The sequence below is a fragment of the Pseudorca crassidens genome, chromosome 1 (assembly GCF_039906515.1).
Source record: "Pseudorca crassidens isolate mPseCra1 chromosome 1, mPseCra1.hap1, whole genome shotgun sequence".
In the NCBI taxonomy this organism is placed as follows: domain Eukaryota; kingdom Metazoa; phylum Chordata; class Mammalia; order Artiodactyla; family Delphinidae; genus Pseudorca; species Pseudorca crassidens.
In genome coordinates, this window is record NC_090296.1 from 29322456 (window position 1) to 29343565 (window position 21110).

The following is a 21110-nucleotide window of genomic DNA, read 5'->3' on the forward strand; positions in this document are numbered from 1 at the left end:
CTTATGAAGCATTGTGGATTTCCCACCTTGATTTCCTCCCCGTTACCAGACCCATGAACTAATAATCTCTCAGGGTAGGTTTGAGAACCACTGCTCAACACTGACAGGCAGCAGAGTGTGATGGAGACCTGGTTTGGGCTTGGTAGGCTTGGATTAGAATCCTGGCTCCTCACAAAGGACCTCCGGCTGTGACCTGGAACAAGTTACTTTTCAGAGCCAGCGTTTCCTCATTTCTCAGATGGGGATAAGTGGTTATACAAGTGAGCAATACTCACACACATTGGACACATGGGCAGTGCTGGTGGCTACTGTTTATTGTGGCAGTTGCTCATTACAAGGGTGATTCCTGGACACAGGGCTTCTCCACCCCCCACCCCAACCCCTGGCTCCCAAATTCCTCAAAGGCAGAAACGATTGAGCGGCGGTTCCTGGACCAGACACCGGATTACCTGACAACCAGTTCACTGCCCTCTCCATTGGGCCACACTGCCTCCAGGCCCTGCTTCTCCCAGCCTTGCTGCGGAAACAGAAGGGAATTGCAGAAGCCTTGTGAGCTGGTGGTTAATAGGGAGTAAGAGCACGAAGATTCAGAAAGGGTGAGAACAGTATGTGCCAGAGGGCTGCCTGGAAGAGGGAGGCTTTGAGGGAGGCCGGTTGTCAGTGGAGGCAGGGCTTCCAGGCAGAGGTGACAGCTCCAGCAAAGGCTCAAAGCCGGGGAACTCTCCCCAGGGTCACTTATTCCCTGTGTGTATCTCGAGCCCCAGGACAGGCCACCTTGCGTTATAATCAGTGTGTGTTTGTTTTCTCCCCCATTGGACTGGGGGCTCTGTGTGGGTAGGGACTGTACCTCGTCTCCTGTGTCTCCCCAGAGCCTGGCTTACAGCCAGTGCTCAGCAAATGCTTGTTGAGTGGATGAAGGGGCAGTGGGCAGACCTGCAGGGCTACAGAGGGTGTGTGTTTGTGGGAGGGCACAGTAAGCAGGGCAGGGCCATGTTAAGGGAGGTCCCTGTGAATGGCCTTCTCTGTATGTTGGTCTGGGACAGAGTCTGGCACTGGGCCTCAGGCACAGACTCCAGGGAGCCCTGCCCTAGACCTGCCGTTGAGCCAGGCCCTTCCAGAAGGGGAGGGGGGAGCTGGAGCAGCCTCTGGTGGCGTGAGCCCTGTAGGGCATAGAGAGGGTTGTGAGGCCTCATGAAGCCCGCTCCAGAGGCTCGGTCACTGCAGGGCTGGCTGCAGGGACACTTGCTTTGTCTCTTCTGGACAGAGCCTAATCCTGCCAGCTTCCATTTTACCCCCTGGGAGTCCCGAGTCCTGTAGAAGGGGGTTTCCTGAGCTGCCTGTGATCCTTTGTGGCCCTTGTCTAGGAGGGAGGCAGCCAGCGCCCCCACCCCCACCCCCACCCTGAGTATGGGCGGAAGCTGGGCCTGGAGGCTCAGTCCTTTCCTGGCTCTGCCTACGACTCAGTGTTTTCTCTCTGCCTCAGCTTCCCTTCTATAAAATGGACCTGGCTATCCTGACTTTTATGGACATCCTGAGAGTGTTTGTGGGGTAGTGGGGGAGGAGATGATAAAGGTAGATGCCTGAATGAAGCCCTGGGGGGTGCATAATAAGGCAAAGGATTTCCTCTTACCTGTATCCCTTTAAAAGCATCTCAATGTTGGCATTTTTACAGTCAAAGCTCAAACTTCAGGCAGCTCGAACCCTGGCCAAGCCTCTGAGCCTGTCCAGCTTGATGGCTGAGCCCCTGGGACTCATGCCCTGGCCTCTAAGGGCTGAAGTTCAGTCTGGAGAAGTGATAATCCTGGGACTCTCTCTGGACTGGGAACGGGCACAACACGGGGCCTGCTCTCTCACGTCCCCAGGGGAAGTGACACTTGTGGGAGGCAGGTCCTCATCTCTGTGGCTGGCGTCTCCTTCCTTATTGGTTTTACATACGCCTTGAGAACAGGACTTGTATGTCCAGTGGCTTGGAGAAATGGGGCCCTGCAGCCTGGGTGTGAGCTCCCAGTTAGAGGGGGTGCACACAGCATTGAGATCATCGCACTGTGCCCAGAGGCAAGGTCTACCTAGGGCTTGGGCAACTCTAGCTGGCCCAAGATGGCAATTTCAGGCCACTCGCCCAGTCTGGCTGTAGCCAAAGGCCCCAGAGTATTTGAGAGAGAGCTTTTCAGGATGTGAGTCTGGACTGGAGGGCCAGCTGGGGCCATGCAGGGCTCCTCTAGGGAGGGCCCCTCATCACTGCCCCGGGCATCCTAGCCAGATACCTCGGTGTCTTCAGGCTCAGCCCACCCAGGTCAGAGCATGAGATAAACAGATCCACAGGCTCATGTCCCTGGCCTTGGCCTAGGCCGGAGTGGGAAGCCTTGAGGGAAGAAGAATGGGACAGGGGGCAACAGTGGGGCTGGCTCTTTGTCAGTTGTCCTGCATGTAGTGTGGGGCAGTGAGTGACAGTCAAGGGGCAAGTGGCTTACGGGCCCGCAAGTAGAGAAGGATTTGTGTTCAGCTTAGTTGGATAGGACCTGGGGCCACTGATGGGATGGGATGGGGTGGGGTTAGGCGGCTGGGCCTCTTCACTTCATCTCAGCATGATGTGCTCAGGAGCTCTGATGTGCATCAGGGAGAGAGATCAGAAGTCAGGGGTGGGCAGGAGCCCACGGTGGATACACTGGCCGTGAGCAGTGGCTCTGACTCACCTTGGGTGCAGTCTTGAATGAGCAGCCTAAGAGGCAGGTATAAGCCAAGTGCCAAGGTACAATGATCTGCAGACTCTGCCCCCTGGAGTTTGCTGTCTGCTGGGGACTAAGAAGTAGGCACCCGGAATTCAGTGTGCTGAGTCCAGTCATGGGGTTTAGGAGGTGTTATGGGCTCAGAGTATAGTACCTGGCTCAGACTTGGGATGAGGGCAGACTTCCCAGAGGAAGCAGTGTCTGAAACCTGAAAGGTGAGTAGGACTTGGTCAGATGAAAAGGTTGGGAATGTGTGCTAGGCAGAGGAACTGCCTGGGCACAGACCTGGAGGCAAAGCAGCAACAGCACTGAGTGATGGCTCCAGCGTGGAGTGTTGAGAGAAGTGGCAGGAGCCCAATCTGCAGGGACCTGTGGGCTGGATAAGGAGTTTAGACTTTGTCCTAAGACAGCCTCTTTGGTGCTCAGTGAGCTGGCTGGCCTAGAGATTCGGGGCTTTGTTGGGTGCCATATTGAAGTCTGTTTGCCTCGGGTTGGAGATGCATGAGCTGTGACTCCCCCTCTTCCTAGTGCTGAGTTTGCGGGGCCAGGGGTGGCCCAGGTAAGAGCAGGAGCTCGGAGCATTAGCTAGCCTCCCAGGGTCGGGGTGTCCTTCAGTCGGCTCTCAGCCCCAGGTCAGAGCTGAGGCCCCGTGGCCGCCGGGACCAAGTTGGGCACCCCTTTCCTGGCCTGCGTAACCTTGACTCACAACAGTCTTGTCTCTTGGATGGCCGCATTGAGTGCCCCAAGCTTGTGAGTGGCCCTGGTCCCCTCAGTGGTCATGCATGGCCTGGCCCCATTGCCCTGTGGTGAGGGCTCACTGGACTCCCCCAGCCAATGTCACGCATGCGGTTGGGGTGCTTATGGCACGTGGGGAGCAGTACGTGTTCTGGTTGCTGTCCTTGGAGGGCGTGGTGTCACCACAAGCATAGAACACCCAACAGCCTTTTCAATACCTTCCCTCATGTGTGTGCAGAATACATGTGGTTTCAGCACTGTTTTCTTTACTTATTGCACGTTGCTTCTTCAGTAGAGAGAAAGTGTTTCTCACCATAGATGCTCCTGAAAGCCCCAGAGGTCCCTGGCTGTTGAGATCAGATGCTGGCTATGTCTTCTGCCCAGGGCTGTCTGTGGTGTGGTCAGGGACTGGTTGCAGCAGTGAGGCTCCCAGAGGAAGGGAAGAGTGAATAGAGCCTTGACAGTCAGACTGATAAGAGTGGGTGTGAGTGTCTGGGGCCCCGTTATGTCTGTGGATTTCCTTTTGCAGTGTTTCTGCATCCGTTGTCAGAGGCCCTGCAGCTGGTCCCAAGGGTGAGCTGCCTGCAGGAGTTCCTCATTACACCCTCTTCCCTGCAACTTCAGGGAGTTGGCCCATCTGTTGGGAGCCTTCAGAAAGGACGGCTTGCTTCCTCTTCCTCATTGTTGAGGAAGACCAGGCAGACTTCCACCTGAGGGACAGAGGAGGGCTGGGGCAGGAGAAATGGGAGGAAGTGGCTCAGTCCTGGCCAGACTCGCAGGCTGTGAGGTATGAGTGGCGTATGAGAGCTGGCAGCCCCACCTGCAGCCACCAGAACTCAGGCAGGGGTGGGCTTGCAGGGGCTGGAGGGTCCAGGTCTGGAGAATGAGGCGGAAGTGACCAGTGCAGTCTCAGGCCTCCCTGCCAGTGGACCTCCCACACCTGCTGGCGCCTCTGTGAGGCGGCCCCCCTTCCCTTCCCTCCCTTCCTGTAGGTCTGAGGGTCTCAGCTGTACCGGCGCAGAATAGGAGAGGGTTACCTGCCTACAGTTCAGGTGAGGGGAAGGGGCTTCCTAGCGCCAGTGAGGAGGGAGATCCGTGTTGGGAAAATCCTTGCTCTGAGACTGTCGAGAGCATGCTGTGGGAGGGAGGTGTGCAGAAAGGGCCTGGTGTCTTAGCGGCATGTCTTAGGGACAGGGAATAAGAATTTGGTCTTGGAGTCAGACGGACCTAAATTCGAGCCCTGGCTCTGCAATGTAGTTACCGTGTGACCACTGGCAATTTTTTTCAGCCCTTTAGAGCTTGTCTAGCTCACCTGTAAAATGGAGGTTAAAATAACACTGCTTCATGCTGCTTTATAAAGCTGTTGTGGGAATTAAACATGCACACACACACACCAAAAAACCATGCACAGAGTACTTAGGATCTGCCTGGCACAGGTGTATTGTTGTTGTTGTTATTACAACTACTAGCTGTTACTACTACTGCTACATACCCTACTGCATACCCTGCTGCCTTGGTGTGTCCCCTCCCCTCCTACCTCCCAGGCCTCTTCCACTCTCCCCCCGCCCTCCCCCCAACAGCCCAGATACTGATCTTTCTTCTTCAAGGGTCCCAGGTCCGGGTGTCTGTGCTCTTAGCATTGTTAGCAGCCTTCCAACGGGGATGACAGGGAGGCCGCTGCAGAAGCTTCAGCCTCCCCAGAACTGGCCCCCTTGATTTCTTCTAAAGAAGTCCCTGGCCCAGCTTTGGAAACCTACTGTGGTGTCAGGAGTGAAGGGCCCCCTCGATGTGTAGGGTGGGGGGTGGGAGGCAGAGCAGACCTGACCAAGCAGCTACAGGCCAGCCAGTGTGGACTGGGGCAGGAGCAGCCCTGCCTTGGATCCCCTTTCACAGACTCCGCCCCCATCTCCCCAACCCCAAGTGTGCAGTCGCCCTCCCCTAGGCGCTGAGCGGCCATCCCCGCGCCTGGTACCCTCCATCAGGCACGCACGCGCACGTGCACTCAGACCCATCTGCCACGTGTGCCTTCCCCTCCTCCAAGCCCCAAGCCTGTGCTGTGGCTCACCAGGCAACAGGGCTGCGATGGGGGGTGCCTGTACTGCCGGGGGGCGGGGGGGGGAGGCTCCCAGTTCCCTGGAGGCACGTGGACCTGCCAACTCCCACCCCCTGCCCCCCCACAGCACGTTCTTCCTTCCTCTGTCTTGCTTCTGCAGACACACACGTACTTGTAGTTGGTTCATTCTGATTGGAGAGGCACAGCCGGACTCTCATAGCCGGGACGGCCCCACCCTGCAGCTTCACGATGGCGCCCAGGGTTGTTTTCAGTCTGGGGGCTGGCTTTTGGGTCTCTGCTCTGTGTTGGGTTGGCTGTCAGGAAATGAGAGTTTAAAAGCAAGAGAAAGCTGTTTGTTCAGAAGGCGGTTTCTGTGGCCTCAGCACTCGCTACTTGTCCGAATCCTCCCCCGGTGGCGGGGCCTGGGTGACTTGGATGCCCTCCTAGTTTCCCCCTCCCCCAGCTTCCATATGCGAGACAAAGGGGGTGCGAGCACGGAGAGTCGCTCTCACTCACAGCAGGGCCGGGAGCTGAGGAAGGAAATGGAGGAGGAAGTTCCTCCCCTTCTGGGTGCTGGGTGAAAGTGAAAGGCAGCAGGGGGTTGGAGTGAGTCAAGGCAGCCGCGGGAGGGGAAGGGCTGGGGAGCTGCGGAAGCGTGCGGAGGAGCGATAGCACGGCCGCCTCCCTGGGGCCAGGGGCATCGCCGGGTGTAGCCAGGGCTTCATACCAGAGCCTGCCCGGCATGCCCAGCCAGCCCTCCTCTACGCCTCTCGACTGGTTTCCTGGGAACTCGCGGGGCTGCTAACGATGACCTGGGGCATCTAGGTTCTGACGTCTGAGGTCAGCCTGGACCTTCAGATTTATTCGCGGGGGCTTCCTGAGCTCCCCTCCTCTGCTAGACGGACTGGCTGAGGATCAGAATCTTAGCATGGGGAAGAGGTGGGCCATGTAGCTCCCACCCTCACCAACTTCCCAGAGAGGCAAACAAAACAAAAGACAAAACCAACCCTCTCTGAAGAAAGAAAAAGTCTTTGAAAATACACGCAAGGTATAGGTGTAAGTTATAACTTGCATGTAAGTAATAAAAACACATGTAAATTATAAAGTACTGGACTCAGTTCCTCTGTAGCAGGATAAATAGAGCAATCTTTTTTTTTTTTAATCAAGTTAGAAAACAAACACAGGAACACTGTGAGCACTTTAGTCACACCATGTCATGGAGAAACCTTCTGGACCTAAGTTCTAGAAATCTGCACCCCCCTCAGTATCGCAGCTATATTCTTCCTTTGCTCAAGATGCCAGGAGCTCTTTGGCAGTGGAGGAAGATGGGTGGGGACTGCTGACCAGCTACCAGGCCAGATCCTGTCTCCAGTCAGCCCAGGTTGCAAAACAGGTTTCTATTCCATGCTCGGTTGGGGAACACTAGCAGCCACAGTTCCACCCAGCAGCTCCTCCCAGGGGTGGGGTTAGGACTGCACACACGCTTCGGGGCCTCACCTACGTGCCTCAGTGTAAAGGACGTGGACCCAGGACTCTGCAAGGGCCTGGTGGACCTCCCGACCCATGGGCTGCACAGTTGGGAATGACTATTGTTTTCTCCATTTCCTGTCTGAGAGGTGCATGGAGTGTCAGAGGAGGCATTGGCTGAAAACACTCCTGCGGGGTCTACTGGGGAGGCCACTGCCTGGACAGATGTGAGAGGACCTGCTTGGCTGCCCAGTAGGCTGGGGCCTGGCTTCAGACGAGTACGGAACCCAGCATGGCCTCTGTTACCCCTTATCCCAGCTTGACTGCAGGGGCTCAGGCTGGATCTCAGCCCCACTTGCCCCCTCGGCGGGTGCTTTTGCGCATTGCGCAAGTTACACAACCAAACACAGCAGTCCTGGACACTAACCAGGAGGGCGAGGTGGTGGGACAAGGGGGAGTCCCAGAGCACCCTGGGGGATGTTGCCGCCTTCTGGTAGCTCCCCCAAGGTCCTGGCTCCTGCTTCACCGATGCTGCTCTGTGACCTTGGGCTTGTCCCCAGGAGGCAGTGGAACTGTAGGACCCTTGAGACCCTCCCCTCACACTTGTGCTGCCCTCTGGGGCATCCTGGGAGGCTGTGGCTGACACTATTACTGTTCTTCTGTCTGCAGGCTCCAGGGCCCTGTGGAGCATCATGACCTGGGAACAGTAGAGGAGCCTGAGAGCCTCTCTGCAAAAAGGAAGGAAGCGCCAGCAGTTCTTTCTCCCCGTGCCCGACCGCATCATCCAGCGTTTCCTCTGCCCCCTCTGGCTGCTGGACTAGGGCCAAGCTTCCAGCAGGACCATCCCCCAGGGGATGGGTGACTGGTGAAGTAGGTCTCACTGCCGGGGCCCAGTTGGCCACACCATGAACCTCCAGGCCCAGCCCAAGGCTCAGAACAAGCGGAAGCGTTGCCTCTTTGGGGACCAAGAACCAGCTCCCAAGGAGCAGCTCCAACCCCTGCAAGCACCACAGCAGCCCCCGGCCCCTCCACCGTCCAGAGTGAAGGAGGAGCCTTACTTTGCGCACGAGGGTCCGGCAGGGTCTGCCCCCGCCTCCCAGCCTGTGGAACTGCCGCCTTCCAACAGCCTGGCCCTGCTGAACTCCGTGGTGTATGGGTCTGAGCGAACCATGTTGTCTCAGCAGGTGGGCTCGGTCAAGTGGCCCAACTCTGTGATGGCTCCAGGGCGGGGCCCGGAGCGTGGAGGGGTTGGGGGTGTCAGTGACAGCGGCTGGCAGCAGCAGCCGGGCCAGCCTCCGCCCCACTCAACATGGAATCGCCACAGCCTCCCCCTTTACAGTGGACCCAAGGGAAGCCCTCATCCTGGCATGGGGGTCTCCACCTACTATAACCACCCTGAGCCACTGAAGCGGGAGAAAGCAGGGGGGCCACAGCTGGACCGCTTTGGGAACGCTGTGCGGCCGATGGTGCCGCAGAAGGTGCAGCTGGAGGTTGGGCGGCCCCAGGCACCCCTGAACTCTTTCCATGTGGCCAAGAAGCCGCCGAACCAGACGCTGCCCCTGCAGCCCTTCCAGCTGGCGTTCGGCCACCAGATGAACCGGCAGGTCTTCCGGCAGGGCCCATCGCCGCCCAACCCCGTCGCCGCCTTCCCACCGCAGAAGCAGCAGCAGCAGCAGCAGGCGGCCCTGCCCCAGATGCAGCTCTTTGAGAACTTCTACCCCATGCAGCAGCCGCCCTCTCAGCAGCCCCAGGACTTTGGCCTGCAGCCGGCCGGGCCGCTGAGTCAGTCCCACCTGGCTCACCACAGCCTGGCACCCTACCCCTTCCCCCCAAACCCTGACATGAACCCAGAACTGCGCAAGGCCCTCCTGCAGGAGTCAGCCCCGCAGCCTGTGCTACCTCAGGCCCAGATCGCCTTTCCCCGCCGTTCCCGCCGCCTCTCTAAGGAGGGCGTCCTGCCTTCCACCACCCTGGATGGGGCTGGCACCCAACCTGGGCAGGATCCCGCCAGCAACCTGTTCCTGCACCACTGGCCCCTGCAGCAGCCGCCGCCCGGCCCCCTGGGGCAGCCCCATCCTGAAGCTCTGGGATTCCCGCTGGAGCTGAGGGAGTCGCAGTTGCTGTCGGACGGGGAGAGACTGGCACCCAATGGCCGGGAGCGGGAGGCTCCTGCCATGGGCAGCGAGGAGGGCACGCGGGCTGTGGGCACAGGGGACTGTGGGCAGGTGCTACGGGGTGGGGTGATCCAGAGCACTCGACGGAGGCGCCGGGCGTCCCAGGAGGCCAATTTGCTGACCCTGGCCCAGAAGGCAGTGGAGCTGGCCTCACTGCAGAACACAAAGGTGAGAGCGGCATGGGCTGGGGACAGACCTGGCGGAGGGCAGGGCGAGCTGTGTCTGGGGCCAGGGAAGAGCAAGTGACTCCAGGGTCACAAGGGCAGTTTTCTCCCTTCATTGAAGGAAATGAAAGAACCCATCCATTTCAGGGAGTTCTGAACTCTCTGCATGCAAAGAATCTCTACGTAGGTGTATCCACACCTGAAGGGCAGATGGGTTTTATACACACGCAGGGTTGCAGGCAGGAAAATGCAATACACCATCGTGGGTTGCCTTCTTCATTTGGGACTTGCAGGGTTGGAAGTAGAGGGAGGTGAAACCATTTCCAGATCCAGTGTGCTAAAAGACAGGAATGTGGTAGTGTTTACACAGGTGGTTATACTTGTCAAAATACATCAAACTATAATTAAAAATAGGTGCATTCTGTTGTGTGTAAATTATACAGCAATAAAGTTGAGTGGAAAAAGACAATCTAAATGGGGAAGAAGAATGAATAGAATTTGAGCACCTGTGTTGTACTTGGAGTTTCTTATCTTTGATCACAAGTAATTTCTCATCAAACCCTATGAGAGGGATGCTGGCATTTATCCCATTTTATTGCTGAAGAAGCTAAGGCCCAAGTGGGATTTCCCAAGGTCACAAAGGTAGGACAGAAGCTAGTATCTGACTCCAAAGCCAGTGTTTGCCCCTTCCCTCACTGGAGGTCTCAACCCTCGAAGCCTATAGGGCCAGACCTATATGTAGGAGGCTGCAGAACTTGACTTCACTCCAGCCAGTTGCCAGTGGGGAAATAGATCGAAAGACCACCCTTACCTTGGCACAGGTTCCTTGCTTGCTTTCTTTTGCAGAGATATGTTTTGAATATGTAGATACTATTTCACATGCCATGCACCGTGTAGACCGAACAGAACACATCGATTAGCCACTTTTGGCCTGAGTTGGCCATCTGGGGATTCCTGCTCCAGGCCAGGATGGGAGAACCTGGCAGAAGGGAGGTTATGGAGAGTATCTGGGAATATGGTGGGGGAAAAGGTGGTCAGGGAAAGGCCAGGTTGCCAAAGACCATTGGGAACCGTCATGGGTGTTTGAGTCCCTGAATCAAACGGGATTAGGGGTCCCGGACCAGCAGATCAGGACTTAACCTTCTAACCGTCTCCATTTCCTCTCTCTCTCCTTCTCCAGGATGCCAGTGGCTCTGAGGAGAAGCGGAAAAGTGTATTGGCTTCAACTACCAAGTGTGGGGTGGAGTTTTCTGAGCCTTCCTTAGCTGCCAAGCGAGCACGAGAGGACAGCGGGATGGTACCCCTCATAATCCCAGTGTCTGTGCCTGTGCGGGCTGTGGACCCAACTGAGGCAGCCCAAGCTGGAGGTGTTGACGAGGATGGAAAGGGTCCTGAACAGAACCCCACTGAACACAAGCCGTCGGTCATCGTCACCCGCAGGCGGTCCACCCGTATCCCCGGGACTGATGCCCCAGCTCAGGTATGAGAGGCGCCCCATGCAAGCAGCTCAGTACCTGGGTGCTCCTGGTGACCTAATATTATATGGGAAAAGGGAGAACATGGCAGTATAGGAGGGATTCAAGTCACCCATGGGGATATTATTTATATTTTCCAAACAAAACTTTTGGACAAATGAACTTATGAGGGACAAAGAGACAATTTTATACTTGAAATTTGGACTGTTTAGGAAAATCCAAAATGTATGAATCTTTTATTTCAGGTCAGCAAATTTTGATTTGGCCTCTAATGTGGGTCAGGCCTTGTGCTAGGTACTGGGATATAGAAATGTTTGCTTGTTCTGTCAGTACAAACATGTATGTTGTACTCTCCCACTAAGATTGAGGTTTTGCCTATTTTTTCTTAGTTCTGTCAGTATTAGTTTTATACATTTTGATGCAATGTTAATTGCATACTTATTTAGAACTGGATTAGACACTTCATCATGAAATGTTTCTTTTTTTATTTTTAGTAATCTTTTTGCCTTTTAAAGTCTACTTTGTCAGATATTTCTCTTTCTTTCCCTTAGTGTGGGTGCGAGGAGGATGGGATGTGTATCTTTTCCATCTTTTTACTTTCAGCCTTTCTGTATCCTTCTACTTAAGGTATATCTTTCAACTGGATTTATAATTGGGGTTTGTTATCATCTGTTCTAACAACCTTTGTCTTTTCGTTAGAGCATTGATACAGTTTACATTTAATGTAATTACTGATAAACTTTGGTTTAAATATGCCGTCCACTTATCCCATCCTGCCTTTTCTTTCTTCCTTTTTTTTCCTCTTTTTTTGTTTTCCTTTGGATTGATTGGGTTTGTTATTCCATTTCCCCTCTTTATTAATTTATTAGTTATATACTTATGTATTACTCCTTTAGTGATTACCATAGCAACCTTTATTACCTGGATTTCTATTAGAGAATTAAGCCCTACAGAAGGGGATTTGAGTGACCATTTTCTCAATTATCTGGAGGATGGTACATAGCTAGTACCATTCTAGAGGTGTAGGAGAGAAGTCAACTTATTACATAGTGAATGCCTTATGACATTAGAGCTTAATCCTCTGGTTGAGAAGCATTCCTAGAGATTAAAATGCATTCTTAGCTTATTGAAATCTAATGTAAGTTAGTGCTTTGCCTCTTCTTGGACAATGCAGAGTTCTTATAACCCTTTAACTCCATTTTCCCCTAACCCCTAACTTGTAGAATTATTGACATGACTTTTCATTCTCCCTATATTTTAACATTGATAGGACATTATAACATTATGGTTTTGTTCAGTTGTTGTTCATTTTAGATTTATTCAAATACTTAAGAGTGTTTTGTTGCTTATTTCTTCTCATATCTCCAAGCTTCCATCTCAGTTCATTTATATGCTGTTTGAAGAACATCCCTTAGTATTTCCTTTAGTTCCTTTAGTGTGAGTCTGTTAGTGATAAATTTTATTAGTCTTTGATTTTCTGAAAATGTTTTTATTTCATCTTCATTTTTGAAGGATAACTTTGCTGGGTAGAGAATTCTGTGTTGGTAATTTTTTTTTTTTTCTTTGCACTTTAAAGATGTCATTCCATTGTTTTCAGGCTTCTATTGTAGGTACAGTATTGAGAAATCACTATAATCCATATTGTTGCTCCTTTGAATGTAAGGTATCTTTTTATCTTGTTTTAAGATTTTTTTTTTGTCATTGGTTTTCAGCAGTTTTGCTGTGAAACCTAAGTATTGTTCTCTTTGTATTTATCCTGTTTAGAGTGCTTCTGCTCCATATTCTCTCTCCTCTCCTTCTGGGACTCCAGTTACACGTTTTGTTAGTGCTTTTCACTGTATCCCCTATTTTGTCTGTCATGCACTTTTCTATGTTTTCCATTTCTTTTTTTTTTTTAAGTCTGACCTATCTTTCAGTTCACCAGTTCTCTCTTTAGCTGTGTCTAATATGTTGTTAAGCCCATTCATTGAACTCTTGTCTTCAGTTATTTTATTTTTCAGTAACCTGATTTTTCATTTGGTTCATTTTTAGAGTTCCTAGTTCTTTGATGAGATCTTCAACCTTGCCTTTTATTTTATTGCATAACTTAAGCATAGTTTTCTTTTCTTTTCTTTTTTTTTTTTCCTTTTTTGGCCACACCGCATGACTTGTGGGATCTTAGTTCCCCGACCAGGGATTGAACATGGGCCCCAGCAGTGAAAGCGCCCAGTTCCAACCACTGGACCACCAGGGAATTCCCAAGCATAGTCTTCTTAAAGTTTATGTCTCATAGCTCCGTTAGTGGGATCCCTGTGGGTCTGTGTTCATTATCTGCTATTTCTTGTTTTTAAATCACATCTTACTCTTTTGTATATCTGGCTATTTTTTATTGAATGTCAGACATTATATATGAAAAATTGTTGAGGTAATTAAAGACTCTGGTTGCTGTTCTCCTCTACTGGAGAGGATTTGTCTTTGCATCTGACAGGTAGCAAAGAGCACAAGCAATCCTGGATTACTTTAACTTAATCAGATGATTTGAAGCTGGGCATTATTCCATTTGAGAACTAATCTATATCTGATTCACCTTTATTCTGAGGATATAGCCCTTTGGAGTCCCAATCCAAAGCCTAGGGGTTCACCAGGCTCTCCTTCCTTGGCAAGCTCTAAACTCCAGTTTTTATTCTGCTGGCTCCTTGAATTTATTAAAAGCTTTACCCAGTTTCTCAGCCTCTCCGTTGTCTCTTCCATAACAGCATCTATCTCTAGGGAAAACACAATTCTAAATGCTGGGCTCACCTTTTTGGCTTTCCTTTTTTTCCCTGGATCTTGGCCGTTTAATTCTTTGCCAACTAATTTGTTCTCTGGTACCTGCAGAAATGTGGTTTTGTACAGCATCTAGATTTTATTAGTCATTCGCAACTGGAGGGTTGGCCTGCGTGCCTGTTGTCTATAACAGAAAGGAGAGCTCCAAGATCATCATGAGTAGCACAGTCTCTGCTCTCTGGGATCTTGTTCTCTGGTTGGGGGAGAGTTTGTGGTGGAGGCTGGAGCCTTGGGCAGCTTGTCCTGAGGATGGCAGGAAAGAGCCTGAGCAACTACACAGCTCAACATACCCATTTCATAGATGAGGAAATAGGTCCAGAAAAGGCCAGAGGCTTACCTAAGATCATACAGCCAAGTAGTGGCAGAGCTAGCCCTAGAATTTGGATCTCTTGAATCCTGCCTGAGGACTCTCACTATACCAGGCTTTTGGGGAGGTCTTTCTCTTTCTCTTTCTCTCTCTTTGTGTTACAGACATTTTCAATCATGCACAGAAGTAGAGAAAATGGTATAATGAGTCCTAATATTTAGCCATCACCCTCTTTTACAACCAGTCTTCTTTCATTTGTACCTCTACTTCTCCCTGCCACTGGATTTTGTTTGAAGCAAATCCCAAACATCACATCATTCCATCCATAAATACTTTGGTTTTGTACCTGAAGTACACCATACATAAGGATTCTTTCCCTCCCTTACTTCCTCCCTCCCTCCCTTCCTTCCTTCCTTCCCACGTCATCACACCTAAAAAATCAATATGAGGGCTTCCCTGGTGGCACAGTGGTTAAGAATCCGCCTGCCAATGCAGGGGACACGGGTTTGAGCCCTGGTCCAGGAAGATCCCACATGCCGCGGAGCAGCTAAGCCCGTGCGCCACAATTACTGAGCCTGTGCTCTAGAGCCCGCAAGCCACAACTACTGAAGCCCACACTAGTAGAGCCCGTGCTCCACAAGAGAAGCCACCGCAATAAGAAGCCCGTGCACTGCAACAAAGAGTAACCCCCGCTCGCCACAACTAGAGAAAGCCCGTGCGCAGAAACGAAGACCCAATGCAGCCTATATAAATAAATAAACAAACAATCAATATGAAAAATATTGTCAAATATTTAGAATAGTTTAAATCCATTTTCCTTATAAAATCACAAATCATTAACAGCTAGCTTGAGTTCATGTTGGATTTCTTGTCTAGAAGTTTGGGGGCCTTTGGCTCCACTGCATTTTTTTCTGTGCAATCATATTGTTCCCCTTAGGGGGAGAGAATGAGCAATGTCATTTCTTCCTAGTCTGTAAAAGAGCAGAGAGGGCACAGATGGCTAAAAGACATGGCCAAGGCTCATGGGGACTCAGGGCCCTCTGCTGGAAGGTCTTGTGGGAGCTGGAACCTGGGACGGGGAGAAAGCCTGTTGTTCCTGGGCCCAGTCAGCGTGGCCAGTCTCACCTGTGCACCCAGGGAGATGATCGATGTCACTCACTCGTGTAGGCCTCCATTCTCTCTTGAGAGGATAGGGACGCAGCTAGGAAAGGCCTCTGTTCCTGTACAGCCCTGCCCTCTATTCTGTATGGAGGCCCACAAGGCATACCGAGCAGGGAGAAGTGTCAGCCAGAAGGACTAACCTTTGACAGCAAAGGTAGGACCAATACTATGAGAATGAAAGTTCTTCAAGGACAGGGCTGTCCTGTTCACTCTGTGGTCCCGTGCCTAGCTTGGGTCTTGGCACGCGATATGGGCCTCCATCTAATGCAGAGCTTGGAGTTTAAGTAGTGATAGCAGTCAGTATTTATTGAGTAATTACTATGTACCAGGTACTGTTCTCAGTGATTTCCATGTATTCATTTATTTAGTCCTCATAGCTACCCCATTAGGTAGGCATTTGTTATTCCCACGTTAAAAATGGTAATGCACACAGAGTTAAGTATCTTAAGTGGTGATTAAAGGAAGTAGATCCCAGTCCAAGCAATCCAGTTCCAGGCCTGGCCCTGAACTACAATAGTTCCCTGCCCTGTAGCATACTTTACAGCAGGGGTTGGCAACTATGACCGGTGAACCAAATCCAGCCCTAAGACTGTTTTTTACACTTTTCAAAGGATTATTTTAAAAGGGCCGGGGGTGGGGTCAGGAGAAGAAGAATATGCACCAAAGAATACGTGTGTGGCCTACGAAGCCTAAAATATATACTATCTGGCCCTTGACAGAGACAGAGTGCTGACCCCTGCCCTAGAGGAGGCAGTAAGAAGGGCGTTAGGATCTGCTTCCTGTCTCAGGCTTGCCTTAGTGGGTGTGGTGGGCAGACTAAGTTCCAAAGGTGAAACTGGCAAGCAGTGGTCAAGACTTCAGTTTTTATGGGACTTCCCTGGTGGCACAGTGGTTGAGAGTCCGCCTGCCGATGCAGGGGACACGGGTTCGTGCCTCGGTCCGGGAAGATCCCACGTGCCGCAGAGCGGCTGGGCCCGTGAGCCATGGCCGCTGAGCCTGCGCGTCCGGAGCGTGTGCTCCGCAACGGGAGAGGCCACAGCGGTGAGAGGCCCGCGTACCGCAAAAAAAAAAAAAAAAAAGACTTCAGTTTTTCCCAGGTTGTAGGTGGCTGAGCCATCTTGGCCTGTTTCCTTCTCCAGGCTGAGGACATGAACGCCAAGTTGGAGGGGGAACCTTCAGTGCGGAAACCAAAGCAGCGGCCGAGGCCTGAGCCTCTGATCATCCCCACCAAGGCGGGCACCTTCATCGCCCCTCCCGTCTACTCCAACATCACCCCGTACCAGAGCCACCTGCGCTCCCCTGTCCGCCTAGCTGACCACCCCTCCGAGCGGAGCTTTGAGCTGCCCCCCTATACACCACCCCCCATCCTCAGCCCTGTGCGGGAAGGCTCCGGACTCTATTTCAATGCCATCATGTCGACCAGCAGCATCCCAGCCCCTCCTCCCATCACGCCAAAGAGTGCCCATCGCACCCTGCTCCGGTCTAGTGAGTGATCCCCCCTCAGCAGCCGTGAGGGCAGGCATTGTGGGAGGGCGGTGGGTAGGGAAGACTCAGCTTCTGGCACTGCCGGGGTTGGGCTGGAATGCCATGGGAAAAGGGGCTCTACTTCTGCTGTCTCCTTTGAGAGAAGGAGGCTGTCCTGGCTCAAGTACACGCTGTGGTTGGGGAGAGGAGGTGTCAGCCCAACTGCTTGGACTTAAATCCCAATTCCACAATTTACTGTTCCATCCCCTGTGGAAGTGATTTAAACTCCCTGGGTCTCAGTTTCTTCAGCATGTAAATGAGGATGTTAGTAGTGTTTGGTTAATGATGAAATTGCCAATATGTATTCAGCTATTTTTAGAACCACAAACAGCAGTTTCCTATGGTTCAACCTAATAGCTACCTCAGAGGGTTGTGGTGAGGTCCAGATGCATCAACACACGTAAAGCACTTTACATTGTGCCTGGTGTGTCACATTTGTTCTTAATATTAGGTGGCAGATCCTGTCTCCTGTGTCTCTTGAACAGTCATTTTGGCCCAGAGCAGACCTTTTGGCTGGCCTGGGTGGTGAATTGCTGAAAAATGTTGCCCACTCCATACAAGAATTCATTTCCCCTGAAAAATGGGAAAATCCTATCTCAGGCTGATAGAGAAGATGGAGAGTAATCCCGACCAGAGGTAGCACAGAGGTGAGGCAGTGCGGTCCCGGGATTAACCTCTGACCCTGACCTCATCGTGGCATGCCTCTCTGGTGCCCTCTGGTGTCTGGGTGAGAAGTGGCTCACCCTGGGCTGGCTGGCCTTTGGCTCTTCCACTTCTACTGGAAGCTTGGAAGCTTCTCTCCATGCCTAGGTTGTGCAGGAAGAAGTTGCTGTTGAGACCAGCTTGGCGGCAAAGAAGAGGTCTGTCCATCCATGAGGATTTTCTTGCACTCAGGTGTAAAGCCTGAACTGGGTCCTGTGAGGGCACCAGTAATGTGTGGGACACCGTGGTCTGTTCTAAAGAGAGTGCTGGGTCATTAGGGCGTTGACTTGAAAGCCTGGGAGACAGGAAAGCAGAAGTTTCAGGCAGAGTGGGATCAGCAGTCAGTGAGTGAAGCCTGCAGAGGCTGCTAGCCCTAGTGGTGAGGAAAGCATTTATTGAAGAGAGGGTGGGGCTAAAGCTGAGCTTGAACTAGGAAGCAGGTGGGGAGGGCACACTAGGCAGAAGAAAGGAGAGGTGCAAAGGCCCAGAGGTGGGACTGTGCAGGGAGCGCGAGGGGCCATGAGGGAGCAGCCTGCAAAGATGGACGGTCCAGGCAAGGCGGTGGTGGGATGCATAGCTGGCAGGGGAACCGCCTTGAACACTGCGCTGAGGAGTCGAAGTTTTCTCTCAGGTTGCAGAGAGGAGTCAGCAGATTTTGCTTTTGGAGCAAGAGAGTGTCTTGATCACACAGGGCGTTAAGATTAGCTCGGGAGAAACCAAGGCAGAGAACCCAGCAAGGAAGTGAGAAGATAATTATGAAACAGTGATCTCCTTCACCACCTCGTTTGTGTGGCGGAAGTTTCAGCCTCTCTACTAGAGCAACCATAGTTGAATGCTGGACTTAATGCTGTACTGTGGGCGCTCCCGGGGCAGAACATGGCTCTAGTAGTGGAACTGGTAGCAGTAGTAATAAGAGTAGCTAATATTTATCGAGGGCTCAGCTTTGTGCATGATTTCATTCAATCCTCACATCAACCTAGGGAGATAGGTGGCAACAGCCCCTTTCAGCAGGCGTGAAAACGGAGGCACCCACGTATTTGGTAAAGTCACAGCTGGTTGTCACAATTGCAGGCTGCAGAGCCAGGACTCAGGGTGCCTGATTTCCCAGTGTGAACCTCAGAGTCACTGCTGTGGCTCTTGTGCGTAAAGAGCAGCCACCTAGGGTTGGAGAGGGTGGCTTTGCTGAAGCGCAGAGGGTGCCATTTATTAACCTGCCTTTTGTCCCATAGATAGCGCTGAAGTCACCCCGCCTGTCCTCTCTGTGATGGGGGAGGCCACCCCAGTGAGCATCGAGCCGTAAGTTCAGCCCAGCCTCTGGCTCGGGGGGTGAGGGTGGCCAGCTGGAGTCCGGTGCATGCAGGTGGGCCCTACGAGGAAGAGGAGGCTTCTGTGGGCTGGGGGCTGAGCAGACCTCTCTGGGCTTCTGCACTTAGCCCTGGGCTTCACTGATCCCCACCCCAGCTTCTGTGTGGAAGTCACAGGGAAGGAAAGGACCAGCTCAGTTTGAATTTGCCTCTGAGGAGAATTAGAAGGGCAGTCCAAGAGTCTTTCCCTGTCTGTAAACCTGGAGCTTCTTCTCCCCTTTCCAACCTCTGGGCCTTGCCTTTCTGACAGCACCAGGTGCCACTTGCCAGGCTGTCCTCTTAGAAGCCAGGTTCCCTTACACCCAGCTGAAGCCTTGCCGCGCTCAGCCTCTGCCAGCTACCCCCGCATCTTCTCCATCCTCAGGGAGGAAGTAGGGTTCCCCATCCCCACATGGTGAAGCCTCACTCCCTGCCCTTTCCGCCCCTGCAGACGGATCAACGTGGGCTCCCGGTTCCAAGCAGAAATACCCTCGATGAGGGACCGCGCCCTGGCAGCCGCAGACTCCCACAAGGCCGACTTGGTGTGGCAGCCATGGGAGGACTTAGAGAGCAGCCAGGAGAAGCAGAGGCAAGGTGAGAGGTCACGAGCCAGCAGGCAAAGGCTGGCTGTTGGGCAGTGGGTGGGCTAGGCTCCGCCCCATGCAGCCCTGCCCAGCCCAGCCCTAAAAGTGCCTTTCTCTCCTCCCTCCCCAGTGGAAGACCTGCTGACAGCTGCCTGCTCCAGCATTTTCCCTGGAGCTGGCACCAACCAGGAGCTGGCCCTGCACTGTCTGCACGAGTCCAGGGGAGACATCCTGGTGAGACACTGCCCCTGGTGGAGGGAGGGCCCCTTGGGGAGGGTGGCAGGGATCCGTGTGTGTGCTGTCCATGAGCTAGGCCTGTCGGCGAGCTGATTTGAGGCAGGCAGGAAGGTCTGACCAAGTTGGGGATGGTAGGGGGTCGGCCTGAGGGAGCCCTGGTTCCAAACTACAGACTTTGCTGTGCAAGGTCCACCCCAGTCTCTGATCCTGGGTAGTGGGTCCCCACCCTCGGACGGGGCTGTCACTGAGGGCCTTCTCTATCTGTGGCTGCCTGCCTTGGGGACCATGTGTTTCCTCTTTTAAGAGGCCCTGAGCGACCCAACCCCCATGCCCTTGCCATCCTGCCAGACCTCTTGCCCCTCCACAGTTAAGAGGGCCAAGAGTGGGTGCCCACCCTACTCAGAGGTCCGAATTTTGCCCACCAAGACCCCGGCCAGGGCCTTGACCTTTTCTTCACTTCCCTTTTAGGAAACGCTGAATAAGCTGCTACTGAAGAAGCCGCTGCGGCTCCACAACCACCCGTTGGCAACTTATCACTACACAGGTGGGCTGGCAGGGTGGGCCTGGGCCTCGAGGGGTCTCCAGCATCAGTGGGGCTCAGTTCAGTGCTGAGTCACAGCCCAGGGTGGAGCGGGGGTGGAGAGGTGGGGGGCAGATAAGCCAAGATCCAGTGTGAGGGGACTGACACCAGAGCTGGGGTGGCTCTCAAGGGGCTTCCTGTGCCCTGCAAGGGAAGGGAGAAGGGCATAAGCAGGTGGGAGCCCATCTGGGTAGAAGAGCCCAGGGTGTGGGTATAATGGGCAGGAGCCCAGGGAGTGCCATCCAAATTGGCATCAGGTGCTGGAACTTAGAGGACCCCTGGAGTGCCATGTCCCATTCTGGGGACTGTGCTTTAAGAGGGACATTGACCAAGTGGCATAATCATAGCAGTCCCTGGTATCGACCCCTGTCGAGTGGTGCATCCCGTCTGCGCCAGGTATATCACCAAGGGCTCCACATGCATTGTCTCACTGAGTCTGTACCACAGCTGGTGAGGTGGCTTCTATTACTAGTTCCCATTTCACAAGTGGGGAAAGTGAGGCTCAGAGGCTAAGCAACATGGCTAGTAGGTGGCAGAAGCAGGATGTGGAGCCAGCTCTGAATGCCTGCAGAGACAGCGGCTAGATGACCTCACACTTTTCTGCTGGTCAGAATTGCCCCTGCAGTGCTCACAGTCCCACCCCCTCACTACCCTGGCTTCCTCTTTGCCCTGCAGGCTCCGACCAGTGGAAGATGGCTGAGAGGAAGCTGTTCAACAAGGGCATTGCCATCTACAAGAAGGATTTCTTCTTGGTGCAGAAGCTGGTGAGCTGGGGCTCCGTTTTGGGGGCAAGAGAGGGGCAGGAGCTGCCTGCATGATTTGGGGGCTCCCTCTGCCAGTGGGGGGGCCCTGCAATTGCTTACCAAGACCTCTTACAAAGCAGTTAGGTCAATGCCACTAAGTAGCTTCAGAGACATTTTTTCTTTTTCTTTCTTTCTTTCTTTCTTTTTTTTTTTTAATTTATTTATTTATTTTTGGCTGCACTGGGTCTTCGTTGCTGCACACAGGCTTTTTTTAGTTGCGGTGTGCAGGCTTCTTATTGCGGTGGCCTCTCTTGTTGCGGAGCACGAGCT

The 21110-nt window shown here is 52.9% G+C and overlaps 1 protein-coding gene across 3 annotated transcripts in view; it reads left to right on the top strand.

Annotated features, from left to right (window-relative positions):
* MIDEAS (mitotic deacetylase associated SANT domain protein) overlaps positions 1–21110 on the top strand; it is a 66941-nt gene that overhangs the window by 36487 nt on the left and 9344 nt on the right. For all 3 annotated transcript variants that reach the window (XM_067730826.1, XM_067730816.1, XM_067730835.1), the window contains exons 2-9: positions 7651–9323; positions 10500–10799; positions 16207–16552; positions 18523–18589; positions 19088–19230; positions 19351–19454; positions 19926–20001; positions 20713–20801. In XM_067730826.1, coding sequence (XP_067586927.1) covers positions 7887–9323; positions 10500–10799; positions 16207–16552; positions 18523–18589; positions 19088–19230; positions 19351–19454; positions 19926–20001; positions 20713–20801 — 2562 coding nt within the window. In that variant the 5' untranslated portion in view covers positions 7651–7886. The remainder of the gene's footprint in view (positions 1–7650; positions 9324–10499; positions 10800–16206; positions 16553–18522; positions 18590–19087; positions 19231–19350; positions 19455–19925; positions 20002–20712; positions 20802–21110) is intronic.